The 17,149-nt window shown below is 40.5% G+C and overlaps 3 protein-coding genes across 5 annotated transcripts in view; 1 reads left to right on the top strand and 2 right to left on the bottom strand.

Annotated features, from left to right (window-relative positions):
• banp (BTG3 associated nuclear protein) overlaps positions 1-1,302 on the bottom strand; it is a 37,022-nt gene extending 35,720 nt beyond the window's left edge. Inside the window, exon 1 of one of the 2 annotated variants that reach the window (XM_023406722.2) lies at positions 1,098-1,302. The gene's annotated coding sequence lies outside the window, so the exon portion shown is untranslated. The remainder of the gene's footprint in view (positions 1-1,097) is intronic. The other variant, XM_023406721.2, reaches the window with a different exon arrangement.
• Positions 1,303-3,440: 2,138 nt separating this feature from the next.
• LOC111655346 (fatty acyl-CoA hydrolase precursor, medium chain-like) lies at positions 3,441-8,495 on the top strand. The gene is made up of 13 exons (XM_023406695.2): positions 3,441-3,634; positions 4,942-5,134; positions 5,226-5,367; positions 5,685-5,818; positions 5,984-6,137; positions 6,269-6,373; positions 6,487-6,585; positions 6,700-6,843; positions 6,987-7,064; positions 7,153-7,291; positions 7,399-7,548; positions 7,643-7,715; positions 7,846-8,495. The coding sequence occupies exons 1-13, from the start codon at positions 3,559-3,561 to the stop codon at positions 8,030-8,032; spliced, it is 1,674 nt and encodes a 557-aa protein (XP_023262463.1). The 5' UTR covers positions 3,441-3,558; the 3' UTR covers positions 8,033-8,495.
• A 313-nt stretch (positions 8,496-8,808) lies between these two features.
• On the bottom strand, positions 8,809-16,586 carry fbxo31 (F-box protein 31). Of its 2 annotated transcripts, XM_023406693.2 has the most exons (10): positions 16,014-16,586; positions 14,780-14,851; positions 14,266-14,352; positions 13,726-13,802; positions 13,362-13,529; positions 13,126-13,200; positions 12,664-12,773; positions 12,311-12,464; positions 11,580-11,950; positions 8,809-10,772 (listed from the first exon to the last, which is right to left on the bottom strand). In XM_023406693.2, exons 1-10 carry the CDS (start codon positions 16,435-16,437, stop codon positions 10,550-10,552), a joined length of 1,761 nt encoding a protein of 586 aa, XP_023262461.1. In that variant the 5' UTR covers positions 16,438-16,586; the 3' UTR covers positions 8,809-10,549. The 2 variants fall into 2 exon arrangements, with proteins under 2 accessions (XP_023262461.1, XP_023262462.1); XM_023406694.2 differs by lacking the exon at positions 14,266-14,352 and having other exon boundaries at positions 16,014-16,582.
• Between the last annotated feature and the right edge of the window lie 563 nt (positions 16,587-17,149).

The following is a 17,149-nucleotide window of genomic DNA, read 5'->3' as shown; positions in this document are numbered from 1 at the left end:
TTGCTTTGTTTTTAATAACAATTCTGATTGATACAATGTCAGTCACCTTATGGAATCACAATGAAAATAAAATTTCTTTATAGAGTTTATGTAATACATGTAAGGATACATGACTACATCAACAACTTCAATTACCAGTCAAATACGAATGCATTGTAAATACTGTACTTTTATGATCTAAATATTTACAGGGACATGTCTCTTCAGAAAAGAGAGACAACTCAGATACAACTACAAGTAAGGGGACAGTGACGGTGTGTTTATTAGTCTGAGAGTTCAGGTATCCAGAGATCATGTACAAGCTTCCCCTTGGGTTAATTCCTCTAGTTGTATATCCATGGTAAATTGCAAATTTCAGTCCAACTTGAATTAATGTGGGCAATTTCGTGAGAATAATGAAAAACGTGTCATTGTGAAGCATAGCAACTAAATTTATACTGGAAAAGCGGTCCGCGTGTTATTAACTAACGGGTGATATTGCTAGCGTTAGCTCCGATTATATGAGGAAAAGGGGGTACAGTGCAGCTGTTCTGGATAAACCCTGCTTCCCTGGATGCTACCTTCTTGGCTGCTACGACCATGAAAATGTCACATAGAGTTGGTAAAGTCGTGCTAGCCTGGCTAACTGCGTTTTGACTGGCACTCCACTGTTAACGTTACGGCTAGGTAGCTAATTGGGCGGGGGTCTCATAACGATATTAGGCATGGGCAAAAGAAAACAAAAACTGACGTAATTTGGGTATTTCAGTAATTTCAAAAAATGTACCCCAGCTGACATTGTTACTACCGTGTTTCAGCGGAAAATCTGTTCCATTTCGCATTAGCTAACTAGCATGAACAGGAACAGACTAGCTAATGTTAGCCGGCGCTTCAAAATCGGATTTGCGTGCTAACGTTAAAGCTAAAGTATGGGTAAGGAGTCGCTGTTTAAGCTAGCGTGGTGATTAGCATGCTAGTGGGGCCTAAAGGCCGTCGAAATGCAATGCAAAAATCGTAAACTGTTGGAAGAAATAATAATAAAATCTGATTTTGATTCAGCTTCTTTCCCCCAGTGCTGGCACACAACACATGTACCGTGTAAGATTGGGTTATATTACCGTGTGAATGATGAATTCTCGTGTTGTTTGTAGAGATTTCGATAACGGCGCCGTTCCTCGCGAGAGATGAGCCCCTGCCTTCGCGTGTTCCTCACATGGAAGGTTCCTCACTCATTGCTGGGATCCCAGGCTCAGACAAGAGGAGTGTGCCGCCAATAGTCTACACAGATGAAACAACACGCAAAGTCATCAGCAGATGTAGCGTTAGTTACTGTACATCTTGTACCATTGTAAAAGGTGGAAACTTTGGCACTGAGACGTATTGAGCTGTTTAGCTAATTGTTTCATATTAATAATCTAAAAATGGCTTTGGCAGAAATCATCGCACTTTCACCAAACAACGTTACGTTACCATGAAAGGAACAAACGAGTATCTGTAAGCGATGGTTTTATGAGTAACGGTTTTTGAATAGTAATTCTGAATGCAAAGGTGCCATAGAAGAACTTATGAGTTTGGCAACGCCCCTAATGTTGGTTATAACCTGGTCACACAGATTCCCGCAGTTGTCACCGGTTGTTACCTGAAACTGGTTGGCAAATCAATTTGGACTGTCGAGGATTAAATTTCATGTAACTCGTAATATTTTTCAGATGTTTTAACCACTCACGCCAAGACTATTCAGCGTTTGGTATGACCGAGAGGGTATTTTATTCTGTGACCAGCTGATCAGAGAGGAATTGAACCAAGTATCTTTTGATCCGTAGTCCTGTTTCCCAGGACCGATAAAAAATTGCATGAAATACACATACATGCTGGTATACATCCTGGATACCAACTGTTGACCTGTTGCCCTGGCAGGCGCTATAGGACTATCAAAGCATGGACCACCAGACTCAAGGACTGTTTATTTCCCTGAGCCTTGAGCCAAGCACACTTAACTCTGATAAGCATTAAATCTAGAAAGTGCAAGAAAATGTAATGAAGTAAAGTGTACGATAAATAACAAACCCCAACACAATCCCCATCATCATCCCCACCCCACTCACTCACACACACACACACACACACATACACATATACAAATGTGCACTAACTTTGACCCAACCCCGCTCTTCACTTTGTCTCGCCCATTTAAACACTGTGTTCTGCCCTATTTGTTAGTCCTCTGTTTATTTCTCATATGTTGACATTAAAAAAATAATAATTTTGTATTCATGTGCAGTGAGATTTCCCTTTAAGGAGACGAGTGGAGCCAAGCCATTACCAAAATAAAAATAAAATAGACATTAAAGATTCAAACAGAAATTTAAAGAAGCTTGTTTTTTTTCCATTACCTAATTTCTCCAGCAGAGCCCTCCATTTACTGACTGAGTCTCAGACTCTCCGCTATAGGCTACCAGTTGCCAAAGTACTGAAGATGTGATAGAGGCTTTCCCTCTCCTATTTTCTCTTCCTGTATTGTTGAGTGGTGTGAGGAACAGCTTGACTGGATGTCTATACAGGAGTTGATGGTGGCGTTGCTGAAGGTAATGGGAAGTTGAAGAACATCATCTGTGAGGTTCCAAGTGCCGCCATCACTTCATATGTTGTCCCCAGTTATCCAAATTTTCTGGCAATTCAGTTCTCCATAAAGTGACGCCCAAAAGGACCTTCCTGGGGGCAGAGTTAATGCTTGTATGTAATTCCTGATGTACTTATTTGAGAATTTACTCTATGTAATGTCAACTTCTAGTTGGGGAATATTAAATGGATCGATCATTGAACCCTCGATTACTGAACCTCTATGAAGCTGCAGCACACCCCTTGTGTATGATTAGCCATGAAGTGGTGGGTTAATAATAATAGAATAAATAGGCTAATGACAGTAATAGTATAATTTAGCATGGCCACTAAAATCTGTCATTGTAAAACTGGCTAGCAGAACAGTTTTCAACTACATCCTCAAGTTCAGTTTTCTTTTAAGGTTTTGGCCATAGGACCTCTCAACTCAGCACCAGAACATATCAATACTGAAACAAACAGTTTAACCATATACTGTATATTGTGGGGCATAGTTCTTCTGCTCAGGTCTTTGGTGGAACCTTGAGAACCAAACTGTTTTTTGTCGTGGGATAAATGTCCACTATTCTGCTCTCACTTTGGTACAATTGGTATAATCGTACTTTTATCTTGGTTAAAATAAAAATAATACAATTTTGCAAGTCAGTAACATGTGTGTTCTCTGTTAGTATAGAATATGGACAGATTAATCCAATATCATGTTTCAGCTTGTCAGAGGCAGATGACACAAGCTCTTGATGGGAAAATGTTTTGTGCTATGGTGAACGGGGTGGGTTGTCTGTCGATCACCTGTTGCTGTAAGCATAAAGGCTGCCGAGTCACGTGCCTATCTTGCAGGCGAGTTCAGTACTATCCGGTTCAAGGATATAAAAAGAGCGCTTCATAGTAGGAAGGATTTTCTATTGGCGCGTCCTCTTTTCAGAAATCAGCAGAGTGCGAGGAGGAGGCGAGACGACCACCATGAAGTTCTGTGCAAAGCAAACTGTCTTCTGTCTAATGTCTGTTTTATGTCTCAGCGTTGCTGTAGACCCACTTGGTAAGTTGGAGAAAACTAAGTTCTTTGCACAGCGATAACAAGTAGAAAGTGTTGCTTTTAGATCTGACTGCATTATCTGAATAACATACTCTAGCTGCAGTATTGTTTGAATGTGTTTTTTATAGGACTGAATCCCTTGTTTTGCTCCGTGCTGTGATTAACAACGCCCCTTAGCTGTTCTAATATTACTGTGAAACACGGTCTGCTGAGGTTTATATTCCACATTACTAATCGGCGTTACCTTACACCTACTTGCTGGCAATATGCTGTGTCCAAAGGTGAAAAATTAAGTTAATTATTCAGGATAAGCCTTTTAAATGCTGTCTTTATGGGGATGACTGTGTGTGTTCAAACCTTATGTGGGTGTAAAAGTATCACAATTGAGAATTCTCTTAGAGAATGTCTTTTTCCTCTTTCGTAATCTTGTGCTTTTTTAGCTTTAGCAATCATTTCTGTTGTCCACGCGCGCGCGCGCACACACACACACACGCACACACACACACACACATACATACACAAACATACACTACACACACACACACACACACACACACACACACACACACGCTCCATTGCATATAAAACTGCATTCAGTGTGTCAAAGTTGAATCAAGGTGTTGCTCTGTAACCTGAACAGTAAACACAGTTTGAATGGATGAGCGTTTTCCAGTTTAACTTGATTTTAGTTTAATTTTTAGTTTAGATTTAGCTGAAAACTAGTTGTGCTACCATAATAGAGTTGCAACGAACAATTGTTCATTGTTTTTTCTATCATTACAATATTTATTTTCTTATCTGTCAGTATTTTTGGTTAATCATTAATTGTATATAATTTAATTACTACAAATACTAAAAAATGTAATCATGAAGGAAACTGTTCCAGAGACCAAGATGACATCTTCAAATTGTTTGTTTGGCAGTTTTCCTTAATTAATGACTGAAACAATGAAAATTGTTGTTGATTAGTTTATGGCTGATCAACTAACTGATTAATGAACTATTTATTCCAGTCCTAGTCAGTTACATGAATTTGAACTAGTTACACAGACAGTATGGCAAAATTGGAGATGGGAAAAATATATCTTGTGGCTAAAATCAAATGGAAAGTTATTGTATTTTCTAAGACTAGCTAATTTGTCAGTTGCACACAATTTTGTAAACACAAACCGCAAAACAATGAAATATTTCATATTTGGAGGAGTTATATTTGTTACTCAGCTATAACACATATTTTTCCCCAGGATCTTGAACTGATAAATTGTGAGATGTCACATTATGATTCTCACTCAGTCCTAATATCCTGACAGCACCTGAAGTCCACACAAAGCTCGGGAGCCTGAGAGGTGGGTATGTGAGTGTAAAGGAGAAGGAGACTGGAGTCTATGCCTACCTGGGTGTCCCATTTGCCAAGCCACCCATAGGCCCTGCTCTGAGACTGGCTGCACCTCAGCCTGTAGAGGGATGGGAAGGAGTGAGAGACGCGACCAAGCAGCCGCCCATGTAAGGCATCCATCCAGAATCGTGCTTGCACACAACAGTTGTGGGAATCATGTCCAATACTTAATGATTTTTTTAAAAATCGAATTTTCAGGTGTGTTCAGCCTAGACAGGTGACAATAGATCTCCTTGATAAATTTGGCGCCATCGTGACAGATATTCCAGACATTTCAGAAGACTGTCTTTACCTCAACATCTACACTCCGTCAAACAGAGCTCTTGATGCCAAGCTTCCAGTAAGTGATCTCCGTTTGGAGTAATGCTGTTCTGTTACAGAGGTTCAGCTGCAGAAGTTGGTTTAATTGCTTTTAAAGTATTCCTAATGGCAGTTTGAATAATGATGCCTATATACGCAGAGCCAGACTGGAATGGGATTACCTCAAAATATCCAGTCCTGTTTTGTCACCATGAGTTTCAGGATTTAGTCGGATTGAAGGCTGTTTGTGTTGGTGTAGTTTGATTGAAATTCTTATGAGGTGAGCTCAGTTAGAATAAAGTAAAAATGTTGTTTCTACTTCATGGAAAAAATAAGGGTCTTTCTTTACTTTAAAAGGTCATGGTCTGGATTCATGGTGGAGGATTTTCTATAGGGTCAGCGTCCATTTATGATGGCTCCGCCCTGGCTGCTCACCAAGATGTGGTTGTGGTTTTGATCCAGTACCGCTTGGGACTTCTGGGCTTTCTCAGGTAAAAAAACAAAAACACTCAAGTTACTAAGCACAGAATATACAATTATTATTTACATTCTGTCACTTTTGGCCTGTACCGCATTTGAACAAAAATTCAAAATTGGGTAATTTTACCAGCTGGTGTGAACGCAGCCTGGTAGACGATAATTGTATGTTCTTACAGCACTGGAGATGAGCACATGTCCGGGAACTTTGGAATGCTGGACCAGGTAGAAGCTCTCAGGTGGGTCCAGCAGCACATTCACAACTTTGGTGGAGACCCAGATTTAGTTACGATATTCGGGGAGTCTGCTGGTGGAGTGAGCGTATCCCTACTGGTAAGAATCAACCTGGGTGAAGATTCCTATCAATAAACTCAGTTTTTTTTTTGTTGCATCGCACAGTTATGTCACTGCAAAGTTACATAGTCCACAGAACCTGTCATTTCTTCTCTCGCTTTAATTAACAGCTTCTCTCACCGTTGTCTGATGGCCTGATCCACCATGCCATTGCTGAGAGTGGCACTTCTGCAATGGATTTACTTATAGTGAATGATCCTCTACCAGTGACGCAGGTCAATTATCAATGTGCCTACTTTTGGGTGTAAACATTCTTCAGTGCACAATATTGAGACCATCATTGTATTTCTAAACTGTTGTGATTGATCCCTTATATTTCTGTCCTCAGATGATAGCAAATGTGTCTGGCTGTAGCCTGGAAAGCTCAGAGAAGATCGCCCATTGCATGAAAACCCTTGATTTTGAAACTATTTTGAAAATTGGGGAGGTGAGATGCTGTATACAAAGCTGATGTAGACTGACTTGAAAGGATTAGTTTCTGTGAAATGTTTGGATTTCATGTAACTGTAACTGTTTCTTTTATGCTTTTTATTCTCTCAAGGATGAAAAAGTTAGATATCCCATAAATGTCGATGGACACTTCCTGACAAAACCTGTGAATGAACTGTACCATAATCATGAAATTCTCACTGTACCATTCATGACCGGCGTTAATAATGATGAAGGGGGCTGGTTACTTGCTAATGTAAGTGTGAAATGCTGAATTGTTACTGAAATTTGTGTGATTGAAGAGCTCACTGATTTCCAAATCAGCCCATGAAATTTAAATTGTCTTGTTTTGCTTCTGTGTGTCTGAAATGTTAAGCTTGTAGCTTCATCTTCTCTTAGTTCTTTGCTCCTCCAAACTGGACAGAGGGAATTGATCAGGAGCATGTCACGAACATGCTGTTAATGTTCCAATATGATGTAAGACACACGCTGCCTGACATTACAGTATTGCCCTTCCTTATCATGCTCAAGCTTCTCTGACAGATGTGTCCCTCATTTTCTCAAGCCTTTCATCATAGATCTGATGACACATGAATATATTGGAAACGGTGAAGATCGTGTGAAAAATAGAAATGGGTTGACTGAGATGATTGGTGATTTGTTATTTACCATTCCAGCCATTAAGACTGCTAATGCCCACAGAGGTAATTCTTTATACATGATTATGCAAATCTAATTGAGAACCTTTATTTGATATTTATTGTCCCACACTTTCATAAACACAATATAACACCCATTTGTCTGTTACCAGATGCAGGCGCCCCTGTATATCTCTATGAGTACCAGCATCCTCCCAGAATCCTGCAGGCAAAAAGGCCAAGCTTTGTTGGGAGTGACCATGGAGATGAAATCTTTGCAGTACTCGGATTCTGTTTTACAACAACCCATGTGACATTACCTGGTAAGTGTAATTTAAGAATTGCTGCATCAATAGATCACCAGATATTTGGGCTTCCTGGAGTGCAAAGTGTCTCACCAGATTGTCATTATTTTAGATGCATGCGCTGAAGAGGAGATGCGTTTTAGCAAAACCATGATGAGCTACTGGGGCAACTTTGCTCGCACAGGGTAGGAACTACTCCTCATTGTACAGTAATTTGTCATATACATGGAGATAAGACAATCTTGTTAATATTGTGTGTGTGTGTGTGTGTGTGTGTGTGTGTATGTGTGTGTGTGTGTGTGTGTGTGTGAGTAGGTCTCCTAACAGGAAAGGCCTTGTTCACTGGCCAAAGTATGGAGCAGAAGAAGTGTACCTGGCAATCGATTTAAAGGAACAGGTACCTGCTCATCACTTGAAGAAGGGGCGGTTTGTCTTCCTGACTCAGACCCTCCCAGAGAAGATCCAAGAACATAAGGAGAAAATGGAGCGCAGTGAATTGTAGAAAAGTCAGCTCAATCAATTTTTAAAAAATTGATTTCATCATGAACCACCAACAAGTCTACCAGTAAAGCATTAGACTTGCTGTAAGACACTGAGAAACTAATAAAAATCCAGCAGTACTTACTGTAACCTTTACAAAGTACCATACATTATATGAAATTTAAAAAGGAGATCCTTTCAAAATTTAACCTGAAACCCTAAGATTTTAAAATTTCAAAGTTGAACTTAAAATGTTTGTGTGGCAGCAGTAGGGAGTTCAAAGTTAAAGTTAGCTTAGTTTGTTTTATAGTCAGTGTACATTGAACATCAATTTGAATCTAGAGCAAATCACTTCTAATAGGGAGTACTACTATAAGATCTAAACGCCCCAAAGGAAATATGTAGTAGAAAGGCATCTTAAGTCATGGGATACACGTACTGTGTGATCTGGATTCTGATACAAAATAAAAAATCTTTTGAAGGTATCCGGTTGTTTGTATCCCTGGCACACACACATACACTGACAATTGATGTGAAAGGGTTAACATGGATTATTTGAGATAATAGTTTACACTAACAACAGTGGTTTGTTGGTTTGCTATTTTGGGCTTAGCTTATTACAGGGCTTGTGTAATATAGTTCTGTTGAGCAAAGTACTACAAACTATTATGTCATCAAAATTCAACTGTGGCACTAAAGATAATCATAGTGGGTAAGAGTTTTGAATGGCTTTCTTGCACGACCACAGTGTGATACACATACAAACAACAGAAAAAATAAACAGATTTAACAAAGAGGTTCTTTTCAGTTTTTTATTTTTATTACTGAGAAGAGCGCTTAAGCTGAAAAGCTCCCTGAAGTCCAATGTGAGCAGTTCAATAGGTCAAACTTAGTTTGTTTTTCACAAAATCAGGTGTATGGCATTGAAAATAGTACAAAGCAAGACTTTTCAAAGGCAAATCATTCAAATAGCTGGGTACAGAGGGCTTACACACAAGAGAATGTATAAAACAAATGTACTAAAATTGAGAGGAAATTAATTTAATGTGACAAAATAAATCAAATGTTGCTTCAGCAATCTTTTTTTTTTTTTTTTTGCGATTTTTAGTAAAGCTGCAGTCTGATATAAAAGTGCTGGCCAGTGGTTTTGAATGATTCACTATTTTGCCCAGACAAGTGCACTTGGAGTAAGAAAGCTACTGGGCATCACCATCAGGCCATAATGAGACATACAGACACTTACTTGGTACTTGGAGATGCACTTTGAGCTGTTAGTTTGTGTAATGTTCAGCAAGCCTGGTCTCAGGTTTGAAATAAATTGGAAAAGTGGAGGGAAAAACTTTGCAGGCATGAAGCCAGGCAAACACTGTGACAGCCATTTAAACACAACAAATGCAATACATTTCAAGGGTAAGACAAGTTTCTGTTTCAGACCATAATTATATAAGCACATAAACTGTATAATTTTGATACTTTGATTAAATCCAGTTTATGTATAGATTATGCTATTCTATTGCAATACATCTTTCCAACTTACATAATATTTTGTGGTGGTGTTGTGAGATTAAAAGTATGTTTGATGTAAGACCATGAGCCAAAGCATATCACTGAAAAAGATATCTCTAAAGTTCAAAGGACAAAGACATATCAGTCTGTCTAACACTGGCTTATGAAGCTACGGTGCATGATAAGACAGCAAGTCGTCTCTCGCAAATGTTTAGAAAATTGCCCGGTTGTAAAACCCACTCAGTATTTCTATTGGACAAATAAAAAAAATGAATGTAACATCATAAATTTTTGTTATACACATAAATACTTTCGTCATGGTTTTAACTGACTTGTGGCAAAGAGAAAAACACCTGAGATGCTGTATTTTTCTAAATTCTGATGTCTTAAAAGCAAAAATAATAATAATAATAATAATAATAAATTAATATAAAATAAAAAGTAAGGCATGCTGCTTCATGAAAGAAAAACATCATGATCAGATAATTATTATGAGTATACCGTATGATAAGATCTAAATAAAACGCAGCATGCAGTTCAATATGTTGGGCACTGACATTATTATAATACTATATAGCAGAATACATTGGACACCTTCTTCAAGCACTACCGAGTACAGACATGGTTTTCGAATCAGAGGCACATACAGTTTGATCCATAATAAGCGGTATGAAATATCATACCTTTTCTCCTGCGGGTAATAAATAAATAAATTAAGAACTTGCGACGTGTTATCATGCTGCACTGTAGGATTAAGGTTCTACAGAGGTGAGGTGATAAACATTGCCTCAAGAGACCTTTTAAAAGTGCTTGTCTGGGAACAGGAGTGCGGGAGCGCTAGTTCAGGGTGATATAGCTAGCTTAATTAGACAGTAAAACCCAATGTTTGTGAAACACATACAGATAGAACCCTCGAGAGTTAAGATCATGATCTATCACGATACTATTGTTGCCGGCGGAGGACAGAGGTGATTCGTGTGTAATGGTTTTTGTTATGCATTGTATTGTGGAAGGAGACTTAAAGCTTGGTGCATCAGGATGTCCAGGACTGCATGTTGCACAGCATGGCCTCAAATCGCTCCATGTTTGGAGCGTGAGCGTGGGCTAGATGGTCCGTCAGGCGACTGTACAGACTGAAAGACTTCAACTCCAGCCAGATGAAACCAAAACGGTCCTCATCAAACAGCACAAAAAGCCCCGGGGTGCGCTCTGGACTTGTGAAGCCATGCCCAGCGATCAGGCCTGTCCCATAGAAGCTGAAATGGAGGAATATCAATTTGTCAATTAATCAATATTTTGATGGATGACCATTTCAATTGTTTATTGAATCGGTTCTCACAAACAGTTACTGTAGAAAATAATGACTGGTAATGTCAATTGAAGTATTTGTTTTAATTATCAATAACTTGTAATAATTTTTAGATTATTTTGAATAAGGTTTTATAGCAATCTCCTTCTGTATTAATAAATATTATGTATTGAACAGATTAGGACAAAAATAATAATTTTTTAATTTGTAGTCAACAATCTTATCGGAAATGTTTCCTTCAGTGCGTAGGTGATAATAATAATGACACCTTAACATGCAACAAAGTAAAATAAAAAGTCTGCAGTTATGTTTCTCTTGCAGGTTGCTTGTAGCAGCTGCTTTTGTTTTGAGGTCTGTCCATCAGTGAGCTCCAAACTAATGCCTGTGACTGGTCAAATATTTCTCCTGGCTTTGATGCACCAGAGCAGGCACTTTCAACCATCTGTCTATTCTGCACCATACGCAGTTTAATTAATTGCCCTTTTTATATGCTCAATTAAACATCTTTGGCTATAAAGCTATAATTCTTGCTGCTCAGCCAGCATTCATCATATGACTAATTCTTTAGTGGCTGATATTATTTCAGCCTGTTGGCCATGAACTTTTAACAATGACGCGATTTACAACAGCTTAAGAACAATAGGCGCACCGTGTCTAACACCACTGTTACTTTGGCGAAGGAATCTACAGGCATCAGTCCACCTGTGGAATTTATACAATAGGCATTTTCATGTCCTTTTAGCTGAGTTCTTACCATTTCCTGCAGGTGCGAGGATACACTTCGTTGCGAGCCATAACCCCCAGGGGCAGGACGAATGGCTGGGCCTCAGGAGGACTGCTGCTGCTGCTGGGGCCAGGCTCACAGCTGTCTGAGCAGGCACCATGGTCTATGTCCATCCCTTCCGCTCTGCTGGCACCACCACAGGCCCCCTCTGCTGCACCATTGACTGTGGCAGAGCTGTCCTTAGCCCGTTGTTCAACTTCCCTCTGCACTTCCTCGTGTACCCCCAGTACAAGCCGAGACAGTTCCTCTATTTTGCGCTGGTGCTCCAAGTCTGGGAGGACCACGGGCCGGCTCAGGTCAACATCCAAAGTGAGTTGCCCAGCAGGAACGTTGGGGTCTCCCTGCAGGAAGGAGTACTATTACAGTGTGCACCACTAGCAGAGAAATTTGGTGGGTTAATGTTTCATCTACTATGTCAAAAATGTGAAAATGATACATTCAAAGGCACTTTGTGTGTAAAAGTGCCTATTAAAAGCTTGAGTGATGATTACATCAGGAATTTTGGCTGAATAGTTGGTTGCTGGAGAGATGGAGGAGGACCTGTAGGACATTTACAGGATGTTATTATATATATGATTATATTATATTATAATTCACCGGGAACCTGCGATTACTTTATGCTGAAGGGCCAGTATGAACACAAAACTCTGCCGTGAGGAGAGAGAAGCACAGACTCTGGTAATGATTGTTCACTAACTTACAGTGAGCTTGGTGGCTCTTGCAGACATCCCGTGGAAACTGAGCATGACAATCTCCAAGCCGTGACTGCCATAGGTGCCTTTAAAGAGGCCTGGCTGCAGCAGGTCCGAGGGCAACGTAGGAGGAAGATAGATCCTCCGGTATGTCAAGCAGTTACTGTCAACAGAAAGCATATGAGAGCCACAGCTTTACCAGGTGGATAGGTTATACAGTACATTCATCCACACGAGAAATCAGAACCATCTCTTCAGATAAAAAGCTATACTTGTCTTTATTGCTTAACCCTTTTGAGCTACTGAGGGCATGCAACTAATTGACATTTGATTTCAGTGTGATCAGAGGAAAAGACCCATACTCATATTGACTGGTATAAATGAACTTCATCAGGATGAGTTCCTGCATGTGCTCATGGAAGATTTCTTCAAGTGTCCGACCCCATTCTTCCTCCAGCCATGTCCTGAACTCCTACAAACACAGCCACACACACACATACATACACACAAGTTATAGAACCCTGGTGACAGTCTGACAACAAGTTTGACATTATCAAGGCATACAGGCTTTAAAACTATAATCAATAATCAGTTAAGTTAAGTTAGTAAGGGTAGTTTTTAAGCTTTAGTAGTTACAGTAAAGAGAAAAATATATATTTTTTAAATATCATCAGTGTATTTACATGAGGTTTAATATTGCACGTTGTTTACATGAAAGTGATCATTGAATGCTAAGGGATGACGATGAGTGAATAATTAAAAAGGTCATCAGCGGGTCAGTAGTTAGGTCTGTCAGGTGGTAACAGATCCCTGATTTGACCCACCTCCTGTCTGCCTCCTGGCATGCGGTGATGATCCGTCTGGTTACATTTAGTTGAAAATTCATCCTTCTTGACGGTCTAAAAATAACAGAATATGACACATATTAGAGGACGGCCTACTTTTATAGGCTACTAACTTCAAATTAAAGAAGAATGTGCTTCAAGAAAATATACTCAAAATTCCGTCGTGCTCATTTCTTTGGTGTATAGAGACGCGTCGGTGCTGTGGAACCCCTTACCTGTATGTCTCCTTTGTGGGGGCCCTTGTGTCCGTACATACACTCCACAGAGGCCTTTTTGGTCTCCCACATGTGGATACGGAAGAGCGGCCGTCTTCTCATTGGATCCTCCACACGGGGGTCATGAGGTGGCAAATACATCCAGCCAATGATGAATAACCCATCCACCTGAATGAGAAGTACTTTTAATAATTTATCAGCCATTGACATTATCCTAAATTAAGTTAGGCTTCCAGAGCAATAGCTGTTGAATATTGCTGCACCATAAATGATAAGCATTTGACTTTTTGTGAAACAAACGGTAAACTGTAAGTCATTTTTCCTCATCTTAATGCAAATGTCTTGATTGAGAAATATGACTCACCACAACATTGAGCAATCCGCCATAAGGGCCTATATCAGGCTGCCATAAACCCAAAATATGTCTGTATGGGTGAAGCACTGCAACACAAAAGCACAACATTGCACCATAATAGTCAGTTTTTGCAGTGATACAGCCATGCTCTACTAGAAGCTGCACTGTGCAAGGTTAGAAACACAAGAGAAGATGTAACAATCCACAAACTGAAGCTTTTGTTTAGTGTCTGTCAGGATAGAATCAATGTGATATAAACCCAAAAAGAAGAAAGTGTAAACTGCTCATGTTCCTGTCAGCCAAGTTTCTAAACAACACACACGGCACACCAAGTTATCCAGCCTCCCAGTTAACGCTTAATGTGAAAGCAAACACTGCAGAGAATTATTACCACGTTCAACGTTCACGCAGGGTGCATAACACTGCTGCAACAATCGTTAAGAGTCCCCCCCCTCCACAAGCGCGCGCGCACACACACACACACACACACACACACACACGCACAACCCCTCATGCTGTAGCCATCTGCGTTGATGGCCCTGTACATACAGTGTGTGTACACATCTCTATAGTCCATGTGCTTGTAGTCAGGGAGGAGCTTCACAAAGCGCCCAGACTTCACCCGTGGGTTGACACCTGGACAGGCACAACACAGGCATGTGTAGAGCAACCACGGACCATGGCGGGCTCAGTCTAACACAGCATGCCAATGAATTGAGAAATGGGCCAACATAATCTAACAGGTGCTGCAACTTTGCCTGGTATGTTTTGAGGCAGCTGTTTTTTCAAAATGCAATATGAGCTCCATATCGCTGCTGATAAACAAATGAGGAACAAATGGGGGACAATACATGAAAGAAAAAGTTGCACCATCAAAAGTCTTAGTGGAGCAGAGAATCCACACTCATATCAATGCTTCCCATCTGCATCCAATCACAGTTGACATTAGGGACACTTAAGGGTGCAAATGCTGAATGACGTGATGGGGTAGGAAGGAACCAAATACTTCATTGGATCAACTGATCTTTGACATTAGAGGTGTTAAAGTGGCAGCCAAACTCACGTTTAACATAGAGCTCTCGGCTAGATACATTTCCCACTTCCATCTTCCTCAGATCCTCCTTCATACCAAACTCTGCAGAGAGAAAACACATGAGAGAAATTAACATTAAATTTAAATTTATTAGGGCTACGCATGCAAAGTATCCGTATCAGTATTAGTTGTAATGGAAATGGGTATACAGCAAGTCATGTTTTTAAACAGTGCAGTCGATAAGCTCCATATTTATCCAATTCATAATGTGAACTGTGGTGTTATACATTACGGCAGTAAGTCCGAACTTAAACTCCAGTCAGCAGACAAGGACATGATCTGATCATGTGTGCTACACAGTGATTCACAAGGTTTATTAAACACAACCCTGCCCGAGCCACAAGTGAACTAAGCAGAACAACCCCCCCCCCCAAAAAAAAGAAAAGAAAATTAAAATTCATGTCATTAATAGATGGATGTGTGTATACTGCAGTATTTTGCAGCGTTAGATCACATGTCTTGTTTTTGACAGTTTCTTATTAGCAGTAGTAGTAGAAGTCGTTGTAGTCCCTATTAAATTTCTACTAATTGTTCCTTTCTCAATGTAAGTGCCTTAATTAGCTTGCCTGGTATGCTAGTAACTTAATAGATAGAGATAATAAAGGGTTTTATTTTCCACCATTTTCAAAAAGTTGGCTGCCATATTGACTAATTGCTTCAGTAGCCCAGCATGACATGGTCTCACATAACATGAGCATTGAGCTGGGAGGGAATCGGGAAGTGTATCTCTAAATTTTTAACATAACTTTGGAGACATACAGTATTTGTCCAAACTTGCCATAGTGTAGTTTCCTGATTATAAAGTGGTGGGACATTGGTGGTGGTGTGGTGTTCACAATAATGCTCATGTCCCCCCAAAAGGCTGAGGTCGGCCCTGCATCAGCAGCCTTATCAGCTACACACAGAATGGTTATAATGCGCCTAAAAACATTGAGAGGCCTTGCTCTTTTTTGTAACAGCAGTGACTAAGGACGCAGCGATTGCTTTCATTTTCGTCATGGTTCCCGTCCTGATCGATAGAAATGCTTTTAAGGGAAACATTTCCGAGGAGCCAGCGCTGCTGTGCACCAAGTCTCACACAAACAACCTGTCTACAAGTAGGAATCCCATAACACATAACACATAATATGCGAATCAACGCTGCGTTTAGCCATCTAAGCCGTTGATGTTTCAATTATCTCTGCGTGCAGTAGAGATAATTTACCTTCAATGCACCGCCTTCTCCAGATGGTTTCAGTACTGAGGATTTGTCTGAATTTCTTGCAGATGAGGGCCACATTTGGTAGCGCTGTTCCGGGGAGCAAGGAGAATATTTCCACTAAAAGCTCCGGGGGTAGTTCCGCTAAGGTTTGCGGGTGCGGAGGTCCCGTGCTCGTGCGGTTCAGCGAGCCTCCTCTGTTGACATGATGACCGCTGCCATATTCACAAGCGTCACTCGGCCCTGCAGTGGCGACGCCACTCTCCGGGCCTCCGCCGCCGCAGACGTCGCCTTGCCTCTTGCCCACGATCCGCTCCCCTTCTTCCTCGTCCATGTCGGAATCGCTGCCCTGATCCTGCTGATTATGCCGCTGTCGCCTGCGGCACCTTCGCGACTGACCCACTCCGCAGAGCCTGGCACAAACAGCCATCCGTAGTCACCAAACAGGCAACATTACATCACTACAACACATCTATCAGCTGCAGTCTGTTCTGATCTCCTCCTGTCCTTGCGAGCATGAGCAGAAACATCTTCCGACGTCACATCGGTGCACGTATAGAGCGTAGTGACTTTCCTTCCTCCTCTACGTCCTACCAGAAGTCATGTACAGTGTGTTATCATTACGCAGGTGTACGAAGAGGATCTATGCTTGACATCCAGCAAGATATTAAGTCACAAGTAATCAACTTCAGAGCTCACAAATGGTCCGTATAGGGTCCAGAGGTCAAGAAATAATTTTGTCGACTCATATACTGCTTGGTAGATGAATCTGTAGCAGTGCATCATATTTTACAAGCCGTTTTTGTATTTAAAATCTTCATGGCATAGTAATGTAAATCCGTTGCAAACAGTACTTCAGTGTTAGAATAATAATTCTCTACAAAACATAGTTACCAATAACACCAAATTTTCTCAGCTCCCAGCCGCTAGAGACGTCCTGTCCTCTGTCCACGGAAAATCGTCAGATTTTTCAATTTTTAAAAGAGCCCCGGAATCGGGGAATCATTGTTAATCCTGCTGCCACATATTGCTAAAATATTGATCTTTCACGGGTTTAGTTTGATAGCAGAAAAGTGCTCAGTAGTGTTGGGCTGTCTGTGGAGCACACCTCACCTGGTAAAATTTGGTCAAACCATTAGTCA

Source organism: Seriola lalandi, unplaced genomic scaffold (assembly GCF_002814215.2).
Source record: "Seriola lalandi dorsalis isolate HSWRI2012SDOR001 ecotype SW California unplaced genomic scaffold, Sedor1 jcf7180002054314, whole genome shotgun sequence".
Taxonomy (NCBI): domain Eukaryota; kingdom Metazoa; phylum Chordata; class Actinopteri; order Carangiformes; family Carangidae; genus Seriola; species Seriola lalandi.
Note: the sequence above shows the minus strand (reverse complement) of the source record. Positions and strands in the feature narration are given on the sequence as shown.

Coding starts and splice junctions, on each gene's coding strand:
- LOC111655346 (XM_023406695.2), top strand. CDS start 3,559: ATGAAGTTCTGTGCAAAGCAAACTGTCTTCTGTCTAATGTCTGTTTTA. Junction 3,635..4,941: donor CGTTGCTGTAGACCCACTTG/GTAAGTTGGAGA, acceptor ATATCCTGACAG/CACCTGAAGTCCACACAAAG. Junction 7,292..7,398: donor GACTGCTAATGCCCACAGAG/GTAATTCTTTAT, acceptor GTCTGTTACCAG/ATGCAGGCGCCCCTGTATAT.
- fbxo31 (XM_023406693.2), bottom strand. CDS start 16,437: ATGGCTGTTTGTGCCAGGCTCTGCGGAGTGGGTCAGTCGCGAAGGTGC. Junction 12,465..12,663: donor ATTTATACCAGTCAATATGA/GTATGGGTCTTT, acceptor TTCTGTTGACAG/TAACTGCTTGACATACCGGA. Junction 11,951..12,310: donor CAAGAGCCACCAAGCTCACT/GTAAGTTAGTGA, acceptor TCCTTCCTGCAG/GGAGACCCCAACGTTCCTGC.